The sequence below is a fragment of the Schistocerca cancellata genome, chromosome 9, assembly GCF_023864275.1.
Source record: "Schistocerca cancellata isolate TAMUIC-IGC-003103 chromosome 9, iqSchCanc2.1, whole genome shotgun sequence".
NCBI classification, from domain to species: Eukaryota; Metazoa; Arthropoda; class Insecta; order Orthoptera; family Acrididae; genus Schistocerca; species Schistocerca cancellata.
The window spans coordinates 101,386,206-101,399,608 of NC_064634.1; the positions used below are offsets into that span (position 1 = coordinate 101,386,206).

General features: G+C 39.1%; 1 protein-coding gene and 1 long non-coding RNA gene across 2 annotated transcripts in view; one reads left to right on the forward strand and one right to left on the reverse strand.

Moving 5' to 3' along the window:
- Window positions 1-299: 299 nt before the first annotated feature.
- On the forward strand, window positions 300-2,655 carry LOC126100655 (uncharacterized). The gene is made up of 2 exons (XR_007522196.1): window positions 300-1,236; window positions 1,445-2,655. It is a non-coding gene; the product is annotated as an uncharacterized LOC126100655 (long non-coding RNA).
- LOC126100654 (CD2 antigen cytoplasmic tail-binding protein 2 homolog) overlaps window positions 1,931-13,403 on the reverse strand; it is a 78,959-nt gene continuing 67,486 nt past the window's right edge. Inside the window, exon 7 of the mRNA XM_049911280.1 lies at window positions 1,931-3,106. Coding sequence (XP_049767237.1) covers window positions 2,919-3,106 — 188 coding nt within the window. The 3' untranslated portion in view covers window positions 1,931-2,918. The remainder of the gene's footprint in view (window positions 3,107-13,403) is intronic.

Below are 13,403 nucleotides of genomic sequence, written 5' to 3' on the forward strand. Positions count from 1 at the left end.
TGCACACACATGCCATCGCCATGGCAAAATACCACTAACTAAGGTATTAATTGTTGCCACACCCGCTTTATTCACCTGATATGGCTCCATCAGACTTCCATCTCTTCCCAAGACTGAAAATTTTTCTTGGTGGACAAAGATTCACTTCAAACGAAGAATTGATAGCCGGAGTTTACAACTATTTTGCAGGCCTGGAGGAAACTCATTTTCGAGATGGGATCAAGGTACTGGAACATCGGATCAAGTGCATTAATCTAAAAGGAGACTACACTGAAAAATAAAAAAAAGTTTCAGTGATTTAAGTACTTTATTTCTATTCTGTATCAAAAAATTTTCAAACCACCCTCGTTATTTCACCAAAAACAGATACTACATTTTCAGGTCATGAATCACTGATTCGAAAATTATAAAGTGCACCAACGTTATACCCTACTATGGCTACAGCACAGCAATTTTGATCAACCGAATATGGTGATGATTTCAAATTCTGGCATTGTTAAACAATAACAAGTTGTAAAGGAAAGGCATGTCACACAGTGTCCTGGATGAAAGGACCCCGAATCTTACAATATTGCAGCGCCTGTGTTCAGAAGTAGGATGCAAAGTTCCTTCAGACTGAAGGAACAGGCACTGCAGTTACTATAGCCATTAAGAAACACTTGATGTATTCACAGCTGCAAATATTGACAAAACATGAGTGGTATAATGGAATGACAACAATGAAAATCTGTGCTGGACTGGGACTTGAATCCGTATTTTCCAGTTACCCATGAGCAGTAACCTTACCATTAGGCTATCCGAGCATGACTCATGGTCAGACCCAAAATTCCATATGCCTCACCCATGTGTCTACGACCTGCACTCGTACATTCATTATATATATTCCTGTATGGGGAACACATTTTAATTGAAAGTCACTTGCCCATTATTGATGGACAAATACGAAATTGTAGTGCCTGTGTGGTTCAGAAGTACAATGCAAAGTTCCTTCAGACGTGCATGCATATCCGAAGGAACTTTGTATTGTACTCCTGAACCACACAGGCACTACAATGTCATATTTATTCATCAATAATGGGCAAGTGACTTTCGATTAAAAGTCTCCCTCATAGAGGAATATACATAATGAATGTACAAGTGCAGGTTGTAGACACATGGTTGATGGCATATGGAAGTTTAGATATGGCTGTGAGTTGTGCTTGGATAGCCCAATGGTAAGGTGACCACTTGCGATAAGTGGGAAACCCAGGTTCAAGTTTCAGTCCAGCACAGACTCGTCAATATATGCAACTGCACATACATTCCCTGTAGAGATGAGTCTTTCTCATCCTACAATTTGGGTGATGTGGCCTCCCTTTTCAACATTCCCCAACACATCCCTCTCTCCTTGCCAGGGAAGGAACCAACATTTCTGAAAGCTAGGGTAGTGTGTCACTTGGATAAGTGGGAAACCCAGGTTCAAGTTTCAGTCCAGCACAGACTCGTCAATATATGCAACTGCACATACATTCCCTGTAGAGATGAGTCTTTCTCATCCTACAATTTGGGTGATGTGGCCTCCCTTTTCAACATTCTCCAACACATCCCTCTCTCCTTGCCAGGGAAGGAACCAACATTTCTGAAAGCTAGGGTAGTGTGTCACTTGGTAGGACTACACAAATTCACAAAATATCACTTTCTGGTCTGAAGCATTAATATTGGTACAAATATAAAATCCTTCAAATGTGGCATAAATTTCTTGCTGTTTGTTACTTTTTCTCTGTGGTTCTGCATACATGATGTGTTTTAAAAAATACTGTGCACATTTGCAATTCTTGCTTTATCAAGTTAACAAACTGAAAAACTAACAGAGTTTCAAAGAAATCTGAGTTGTATCTACCCACCAACTTGGTACTCTTTTACTGACAAAAGGAAATAATTCCCATCCAACATTAGCAAATGCCTGTTTATTTCATAAGTGAATCAAGTGTACTGTACACAATAAGTGCCTAAAATATTTTCTGAAAAGCAAGGAGTAGAGGCAGGTCACAAGCAGGAGTATTTCTAGATCTTAATTCATTTAATTAGTTTTTGAAGAATAAGTCCCATACAAATATGATAGAATCTGCTTGTATCAACAACAATTGTGTCACACTACATAGTGTTGTGCATAATATCACAGTCATCACAGCATGGATATGGCAGTAAAGGAAATAACATTACCACATCAGAAACATGACATTAGAAAGGCAGGCGCAATGCACAATAAAACATGTAATTGAGTAACAATGTACAGCTACCTATTAAATGATTTCTAATTATAGTAAGATAACTGCAATCATTCAATTTTCTGTTACTATCATACATTTCAGTGTCTCAGAATTTCAAATCATACACTACAGATTACATTAAGCAGCACAACAATTTTAATTAATTTCTCTGACTGTTGCAAAACTTATACTTAAAAGACAAAAATCAGCTGTAATGTAGCTTAATGTACATTTTGTACAATTTGTAAATATGCAATCGAATCAGTCCTACAATTATCAATCACGAGACCGAGGGTTTTCCTTGTCCCACAATAAAATACATACAGGATATTTTTACTTTACAGAATCAAATTATATATAGTCTCCCTATATACAATAATTACATTAACTCAACAGAAAACAAAAGTTTTCCAAAAATATTACATAATTTTATGAAACAATATCAATCTGTTTCATGATCGCAAAAAATTCAGTGTAACCTGAATTCGTCGTCTTCACAGTACTTTACTCAGTGTTTCAGAAACGAAAAAATAAGTATACAGTAATTAAAAACCCACTGCTGTTTACTAAATGTAGTAATACATTAAAGCCTATGCAATGAACTTCTTGACTGATTACGTAACAGTGTTTGAACTAATAAAATTCTGTACTGTGTTATACAAGGAACTATTATAGATACAGTTCAAAGTCCACCCGCCTCGAAGTGTAAAATTGTCCATCCTGGCCACACTTGCGCACCCACACGTCACCTTTAAAATGCCCACTTTTAATCCACTGCAGCATCTGAGATGTGGTGTGAGGGCCATTGATCTCTGTGGCATTCTCTTCCAATTTGTACTCCCACATCAGTTCACCACCTGAAAAATCATTTCATTTCTTGAGTGTATTTCACATTAGTGGTGACGCCATCACTGAACAGAAAGTAAAAGAAATATATAAATGACGTTGGAGATTAATTCATCCTCTCTTCACTTTCCAAGGGCCTAAATCCAATTAATGCAAAAGAGAGGATGTAGCTCTCCACCATCAGTTATCAGCTGTATCTGCTGTGCCAACCACATGGACTTCTCTTCTGAAAATGGAGATGCACTGAAGAACTGTAGTAACTATTAAAAGTAGTTACAAAGTGGTTGAGGTGGAAATGCCCCCAAAATGAAATTCCCCACTGCAATGGATTATGTCTGAAATGTAATTCCAATAAAGGATTCCACATTATCCCCATCAAAGCCAGATCTGACACAGTACTTAGTAGTAAACGGCCTAAACACCTGGGCATTCCAAGAACCACAGCTACTCACTATATAACTACTAGCACAACTGATGCATTTTTCTTCATACATTCTCCAAGCATCCAAAATCACACTTACCTAATCCTGTTCCAGTCTGTTTCCTTACTGGTACTCAGAAGATACCAGTATTCTTAGTAAAATGTTATTGGCTTGCGATACACAATGGTGGAGAAAAATAAATCATCAAAAGATTAACTTGTTTCAACTCTCCTGCCTGTTTTTTTACAGTAATGTCTGAGTTAAAAGATAATTTATGGAAATAGGAAAGAAACAAACAAACAAACACACACACACACACACACACACACACACACACACACACACACACAGCCAGCATTGAGACAAAAATATGGAAACATAAGAAATACATGCCTGAACATAGATGCAGATACTAACCAAGCCTGCAGGTTGCGCTACTGCATTTGACAATGAATGGCACGTGTGCAATATCCTCAATACATTGCAAGAGTCGGTCATGGGCAGAACACTGTTCTGTGTATTGTGAGTGCATTATGTTGGAGCTAAGTTAAGATGAATGTGAGCAGGTTGTTGGTGCTCGTATGGAGGGTGCTTCTGTGGCCGAGGCAGTCAATGTATCTGGTGTTTTGAGAGGCAATGTACCACAGATTTATACCGCATACAGGGAAAGTCACAACACAGACCAAAGTGCGATGAGAGAACGTGATGGAAGGTCGCTGAAGAGGGTTCAGATCAAAAATACGAGTATAACATCTGCAACAGTCACTGCAGAACTGAATGTCACACTCATGAACACTGTCAGCACCAAAACAACAAGAAAAAAGCTACACATGCACAGCAAGCTGGAAGTCCAAAACCACACAAGATGATACAAATACCCGTAACAAGAAAACGTGGTGCTGAAGCCACGAAACATGGACTATGGAGCAACGGAAGAAATTCATGTGGGCAAATGGGTCTTGTTTCACACTAATTCAAACTTCTGGCTGCATTTTTGTCCCAAGAGTGGAACATGGCAGGGTTCAGTGATGATTTAGGCAGCCATATTGTGGTCATGGGGCCCCCTAATTGCTCTGCAAGGTCACATTACTGCCAAGGATTATGTGACTATTTTGGCTGACGAGGTCCATTCCTCGATACAATGTTTGTTGTGCAGGGGTGATGCTGTGTTCCAAGGCGACAGGGCTCCTGTTCACGCAGCTCACATTGTCCAGGACTTTCATGTGAGTACAAGGATTAATTATTGACACATCTCCCCTGACCCCACAGTCACCAGATCTCAATATCATCGAATCTTTGTGGTCTACTTTGCAGAGAGGGTGCGTGATCGCTATCTGCCTCTATTGTCGTTACCTGAACTTGCCACTATTTTGCAGGAAGAATGGTACAAGATGCCCTTGAAAACCAAACAAGACCAATATTTATCCATTCTGAGATGGGTGCTTTTCCTAAACCATATTAGGCATTGCAGTTTGTCATGTTTTTGGTGTTGCCATATTTTTGTCCAACCCCCTTACTTCCATCCTACTTTGTAACAAATATTGTCTCCTAACCTTACAGCACATTGCTAGCTGGATGTTATCGTGTCATTGAATTTCTCTCCTACAACTACTAAAAAAAATTTAGGCACTTGACTTACCTCTCCCTTTGTAATGACAGTCAACAATACATAGTTGAAGCACTAAAGGGCCTATATAGAATTCATAATTCTAGGTCACAGAGTCTTCTTGAGAACCGATATATGAAGATGACTCAAATATAAACAGCAACTGCTCCAATGTATTGTACAAGCAGTTCTGAGAAGGATGGTGGAGTGGAGGGCTGAAGGTCAGAAAGGGGAAACAGGCTCGGTTTGCTGCTGCACTCTATTCTGGCCTCAGTACAGCCATGTGCTGGGCTTAGTACAGCCATGAGTGAACAAGAGATACCTCTGTCTGTGACAAAGCAAGCTGGGATATTTTTACTTCTCTTGTTATGCCATCTGCCTCCTTAAAATTCATTTTTGAATTAATTACCATTAACATATGTGACAATAATCTGCATTTTTTAAAGAGAGAAAGGCCGGCCCTCAGTTTTAAAGAATATAACACAAGATCTAATTTTGTGCTTAGTTTTATGTACGTAATTGATTTTCTAATTTATTTGGACTATTCCTAGATAGTATCTTTTGTTATAGGGTGAAATTGGTAACTGTTTCGTAACTCAAATTCTATTTCAACGAAGAAATAAAGACACACGTTTCGCAATGTATTACCACAAAATTTTAAACCTATGATGGGTTAAACCCTCAGAGATATTCACTCTTTTGAAGGCATAGTTTGAGGGTGCTGTGCACGTCCCCCAACTTTGTGTTTATTTAAGCCAGACAATTTAAGGGCAATTATAGAAAATGAAGTCAGACACACCATCTAGGATCAAGTATCACAAATGACAACATTTGTGCTGTTTGATAGCTTACTGAAAGTGATCGCTGGTACACTGTTGAAGAAATCACAGCAAAAGTGGGTATCAGCACTGGGAGTGCTCAGATCACTAACAGTGAACAGCTTGGCTTTAGAAAAATCAGAGCTCAATGAGTTCCAAATTTGTTAACAGAACAGTAAATCAGGTCAAGTTGGAGATCTGTGAGACTTCTGAATTGGTTACGGCAAGAAGGGGAGGATTTTTTGAAGTGTACTATCACATGATGACACACGGGACCATCATTATGCACCAGAACCCAAAATGACAAGTAAAGAGTGGTACCCAATAAAGATCATCTGGAAAAGTTCTTATGGCTGCATTTCTTTTACTACTGTGTAACTCATTGATTCTCTTCATGAATGACATTGGTGAATGCAGCTTACTAACACCAGTTGTTTATGTCAGAAAAAGCCACTGACAGAAACAAAAGTTGAGGTACGTGCAGATGTCACCCTTCTCCATGACAATACTAAGCCCCACACCACAAATTTGACAAGGAGACTGTGGAGGGCATCCACTAAGAAACCCTTAACACCCTCCCTACAGTCCCACCTGACTATTTTCTGTTTGCATCCATTAAGGAATCACTTGGAGGGAAACGATTTGTAAACAATGAAGACATCAAGGAGTGTGTGCACAACTGGTTGAGGACATACCCCACACTTTTTGTGAACAAGGAATGTTCAAGCTTCTGACTTCCTGGTAAAAGTGTGTAGAGCATGCCGAAGTATTTAGAGAAAAACCGAACTTATCAATTGTGACAATGATTAGTAAATAAACAAATAAAAATTATCACCACTTACATTTTAGTCATTCTCATGTAAACATGAAAACACAATGTTACTTACAGAACTGATTCACATTTTGTATTCTGCATATTAGGTCATTTATTAAACCTGTAGAGAGGCTTTATTGGATTTTACTAAGCCATGAAAATCTCTAGTTTTACTCTTACAATAGCTAGTTTCAAATGTGATCTACCACTGAACGCATGGCAGTGGTACAGTCCAATGTACAGTGGTACAGTCCACTGTACCAGTTATTAGGATTTCTTCCCATTTCATTCACATATGGAGTGTGCAAAGAATAATTGTTTAAATGCCTGTGTGTTTTGTAATTAATCTAATTTTGTCCTCACAATCTGTAGGTGGGCGATACGTAGAGGGTTGTAGTACATTCCTAGAGTCACCGTTTCAAGCTGGTCCTTGAAACTCTTTTAGTAGGCTTTCTTGGGATAGTTTACATCTACCTTCAACAGTTTGCCACTTCAGTTTCTTCAGCATCTCTGTGACACTCTCTCACAGGCCAAACAAACCAGTGACCATTTGTGCTGCCATTATCTGTACATGTTCAATATCCCACACACTTAAGCAATATTCTAGAATGGGTTGCACAAGTGATTGTAAGCAATTTCCGTTGTAGGCTGATTGCACTTCTCCAGTATTGTACCAGTACTGTACAGAGTGAGGTGGCACAGTGGTTAGCATATGGGACTCGGATTTGGGAGGACTACGGTTCAAACCCTTGCCTGGCCTTCCAGATTTAGGTTTTCTGTGACTTCCCTAAATCTCTCCAGGCAAATGTTGGGATGGTTCCTTTCAAAGGGCACGGCCGATTTCCTTCCCCATTCTTGACACAATCTGGGCATGTGCTTCATCTCTAATGACCTCGATGTTGACGGGACATTAAACTCAATGTTCGTTCCTTCCTTGCAGTATTCTACCAATAAACTGAAAGTCTACCACCTGTTTTATCCACGACTGAGTCTATGTGATCATTCCATTTTATTTTCCTACAAAGTGCTACACCCAGGTATTCGTACGAGTTGGCTGATTCCAACTGTGTCTATTGATATTAAAGTCATAGGATATTTTTGTTTTGTTAAATGCACAATTTTACGTTTGTGAATGTTTAAAGCAAACTGCCAATCTTTGCACCCCTCTGAAATGTTATCAAGATCTGACTGAACATTTATGCAGCTTCTTTCAGACAGTACTTCATTACAGATAACTGTCATCATCTGCAAAAAGTCTGAAAGTTACTAGTAATATAGTCCACATCATTAATATACAACATGAACAGCAAGGGACCTAACACTCTTCCCTGGAGCACACTCAAAATTACTTTTACAACTGATGATGACTCCCCACCCAATGTAACATGCTGCGCCCTCCCTATCAAAAAATCTTCAATCCAGTCTCCCTTAAAACCCACATCCTTTCGTCTTTCCCTCTCCTTCCTTCTTTCCTGATGAAGCAACCGTTGGTTGCGAAAGCTTGAATTTTGTGTGTATGTTTGTGTTTGTTTATGTATCTATCGACATGCCAGCGTTTTCTTTTAGTAAGTCACATCATCTTTGTTTTTAGATATACAGTCATAAATTTAATTTGATACACCATATGATCATACTTCTGACAATAAGTTTAGATGTACTGAGTCAAACACTTTTTGGAAATCAAGAAATACTGTAGCTACCTGACTTATCCAAAGCTCTCAGTGTGTCGTGACAGAAGTGTAAGTTGAGTTTTGAATGATCGATGTTTTCACAGGCTAAGCTTGTCGGCAGAGAGAAGTCACAAGATACCTCACTATGTTTGAGCTCAGAGTATGTTCTACTATTGTTCAACAAACTGACATCAAGGATCTAACGCCATCTTCAGATCAGTATTGCAGTATAAGAAGTCCTGTAACATAAATGTGCATTCACTGCCTTGACAATGCATGAAATTTTGTGTTACAGGGCTTCTTATGTTGCAACAATGAATAGAACATTTCTGTAGGTCACAGATGAAATCAGCATTTGTAAAAATAAAACCCACTATTGTCACCTGATTACATAAAAAACGGGAAAAAGTTTAAACAGTGGCATAGTTTTGGACAAATTTGCAACACATTAATTCATTACTGTGCCTAGTTACGATTGTGATCAGTCCTCACTTGAATTATAATTTTTTGCACTTCTTCCACTTAATTTTGTTTTTTTTTTCTAATTGTCAATGCATATGCAGTAATGGAAAGTTGTTCATTTTTAGCCCTGATAGTAGAGACCCGGAACACACTGATACAGAAAAATACAGAAAACAAAGTACGAAGAATGTAAAAGACAACTGACATAACATTTTACGTCTCAATTTCAATCCATTCTGCTGCATTATACCTTCATTATGAGAGAGGAACTACTTAAGACACACTTTATACTCTGAAATCAAGGAAGTTTCTGCACAGAGTACATGAAGCTGTTGGAAACTGGTGTCTGCACTGTTGTATTCTAGTTTTCAATTGACCAAGAATTAAAATGCATATTTCAAAAGTGTTGGTGAAGTCAGGGGGATCAAACAGCACAAAACAATGACTCAATCATAAGACAATTAAAGAAATCCAGCAGCTTTCAATTTTCACATCCTCGTGCTGTCAACACCATCACAGCACTGAGTCAGTTGAACAAGAGGTATGTGGGCCATCTCTGCCCACGTTGCCTGAAGTGCTTCATGGTAATTAAAATAGAATGATTCAACACTATTCCTTTCTGGCCTCAAATCGGTCAATAAAAAATACGAGGAAAATAAATAAAAAAAGCTTGCAACATTGAAAGCACAGGAACTGCCATAAATAAGTATTTTAAAAGTTCAAAGTATACACCTTGCAAAAAGAGCAACAATGTAATGTTTTATGCTTCGTTCCATCCATACTTCTTTCCATATGAAGCCCACTAACCATTAACAGATCTGCGTTTTGGCAGCCATCGTCCCTTATAATATTGCCATTCCGCGGACAACGCATCTGCAGTGATGAGAATTCAAGAATTCCCTGGCCCAGTACGGTCATAGTCTCACTAGGAGCATTGCAGAAAAGCACTATCCCCCAAACCTAGTCCGCAAACAATTTTCCATTCCATAGTCTGATACACCACTAATCTCGCATCACCCAATATCATCCTGTACTGGAACAAATGAACAATGTTCTTTGCCAGCGTTTCGAATACCATCATGCTCAGTTATGAGGGACAGTCTACTCACAATCCTTCCTGCCCTTCCTAAAGTGGTATTCCACTGCCCACCCAACCTACATGATATCCCAGTCCTTCCCTAAGCCATGACCAGTCCCAACCCCTGCCACATTGGTAAAATACCTATGTAGAAAGATGGTGGTGCCACAAGCAGACAATATACAGCCTCCAGGGCTTGGTTAAAGAATGGGAGGAATATTGGGGTAGAAGTCCTACCAATGACAAGGCAACTGGAGAGGGAATATAACTTAACTGGACAGGAAGAAGAGTTGAAATCAGATATTTAGTGAAACCAAGGAAATTTAAATCTCTCTCACTGGATGAGGATTCAAGCTACACTCTCACAAACATAACATTACTATCTTAACAACTGTTATACCTTGCTCAAAATTAGCAGTGGTGCATATGTAATAACCTAAAAAACTGCTGCTCATAAAACTACACATCTAATGCTTAAGAGGACGTTACCACACAACAGGAATCTGACAATCCTACTAGGCTGTTATACAATAACTTAACCTTTCAGAACTAACAAAGACTGGAGCACAGAATAGCAGCAAAAATGTGCACAAGGCTACTGCAGGTAGCTGGGACTGAATGTTATCATGGTCAGTATTTGGGCACATAACTAAGTAGCACCAGATTACCTTACAGTTAGTGAAAAGGTATGCTCCCAGGGCTTATCAGAAGTTCTGAAAGTACCCCAGTAAAAGTACTACTGCCAATGCCTGGGATTCACATTTTAGACATATTGGTAGAATACCATGACACAATATAGTGGCCCCAGTGTGCCACATCAACCGATGTGAAGTCTTAAGTCTGATAACGATTAATAAACAACTGAGATCTGGTGGGTGGAAGAATAACAGCAAGATTACAGAGTACACTACATCGTAAAGCATCTGAGAACTAAACAACACTAACCTCACAGAGAGTCGGGGCGAGGCTTCAGGAAAGTGTAAAATAATGTTGTTGACACAGTTTATGTAAGTACCTATTGCACAGGACTATGCTACTCCATTTAACAATATTTACTTAGCTAGTATAAAAAGAGAGATTGTAAAATACTTCCTTTCTTATCCCTGCTTAGATTACCTGAGGACGCACCTAAACTGGTGTGAAACTGGTCTTGATTTAAATAAAAAGATTTCTCCAGCCAGAGCAGTGTTTTTTGCCTTCTTGTAAAAATGTAATCAGACAAAACCCAAGAATGGCACAATTCACTATCTCATGGGTCACAATCTCCACCTGTAATATTTATATCAAAATGAAAGAGTGAAATCTGTGCCTATGAAGATCTTGTCTCCCCATAAAACTTCATCTTCAGTATACAAAGTACACTGTACAGAGAGAGACTTTCCCACAGAACTGTGACACACCAAGACTAATATGGGACCTACCAACAGGGAAAAAAACTTTGTTTATTCTACAACTTTTTGTCTTTATCACTTTCCTCTCTGTCTCCAAGGTCCCCCCCCCCCCCCCCCCCCCCGAAAAAAAAAATACATAAAAAAGAAAAAGAATCTGCTTTTCTGCTCTCCTCACAATTGCACAAATCACTCCAGTTATCCTTTATCTCACTCTCGTTGTTGTTGTTGTTGTGGTCTTCAGTCCTGAGACTGGTTTGATGCAGCTCTCCATGCTACTCTATCCTGTGCAAGCTTCATCATCTCCCAGTAACTACTGCAACCTACATCCTTCTAAATCTGCTTGATGTATTCATCTCTTGGTCTCCCTCTAAGATTTTTACCCTCCACGCTGCCCTCCAATACTAAACTGGTGATCCCTTGATGCCTCAGAACATGCCCTACCAACCGATCCCTTCTTCTAGTCAAATTGTGCCACAAATTTCTCTTCTCTCCAATTCTATTCAATACCTCCTCATTAGTTATGTGTTCTACCCATCTAATCTTCAGCATTCTTCTGTAGCACCACATTTCGAAAGCTTCTATTCTCTTCTTGTCCAAACTATTTATTGTCCATGTTTCACTTCCATACATGGCTACACTCCATACAAATACTTTCAGAAACAACTTCCTGACGCTATACTCTATGTTAACAAAGTTCTCTTCTTCAGAAACGCTTTCCTTGCCATTGCCAGTCTACATTTTATATCCTCTCTACTTCGACCATCATCAGTTATTTTGCTCCCCAAATAACAAAGCTCCTTTACTACTTTAAGTGTCTCATTTCCTAATCTAATTCCCTCAGCACCACCCTATTTAATTCGACTGCATTCCATTATCCTCATTTTGCTTTTGTTGATGTTCATCTTATACCCTCCTTTCAAGACACTGTCCATTCCGTTCAACTGCTCTTCCAAGTCCTTTGCTGTCTCTGACAGAATTACAATATCATCGGCGAACCTCAAAGTTTTTATTTCTTCTCCATGAATTTTAATACCTACTCCGAATTTTTCTTTTGTTTCCTTCACTGCTTGCTCAATGTACAGATTGAATAACATTGGGGAGAGGCTACAACCCTCCCTCACTTCCTTCCCAACCACTGCTTCCCTTTCATGCCCCTCAACTCTTATAACTGCCATTTGGTTTCTATACAAATTGTAAATAGCCTTTCGCTCCCTATATTTTACCCCTGCCACCTTCAGAATTTGAAAGAGAGTATTCCAGTCAACATTGTCAAAAGCTTTCTCTAAGTCTACTAATGCTAGAAACGTAGGTTTGTCTTTCCTTAATCTAGCTTCTAAGATAAGTCGTAGGGTCAGTATTGCCTCACGTGTTCCAATATTTCTACGGAATCCAAACTGATCTTCCCCAAGGTCAGCTTATACTAGTTTTTCCATTCGTCTGTAAAGAATTCGCGTTAGTATTTTGCAGCCGTGACTTATTAAACTGATAGTTCGATAATTTTCACAACTGTCAACACCTGCTTTCTTTGGGATTGGAAATATTATATTCTTCTTGAAGTCTGATGGTATTTCGCCTGTCTCATACATCTTGCTCACCAGATGGTAGAGTTTTGTCAGGACTGGCTCTCCCAAGGCCATCAGTAGTTCCAATGGAATGTTGTCTACTCCCAGGGCCTTGTTTCGACTCAGGTCTTTCAGTGCTCCGTCTAACTACTCACGCAGTATCATATCTCCCATTTCATCTTCATCTACATCCTCTTCCATTTCCATAATATTGTCCTCAAGTACATCGCCGTTGTATAGACCCTCTATATACTCCTTCCATCTTTCTACTTTCCCTTCTTTGCTTAGAACTGGGTTTCCATCTGAGCTCTTGATATTCATACAAGTGGTTCTCTTTTCTCCAAAGGTCTCTTTAATTTTCCTGTAGGCAGTATCTATCTTACCACTAGTGAGATAAGCCTCTACATCCTTACATTTATCCTCTAGCCATCCCTGCTTAGCCATTTTGCACTTCCTGTCAATCTCATTTTTGAGACGTTGGTATT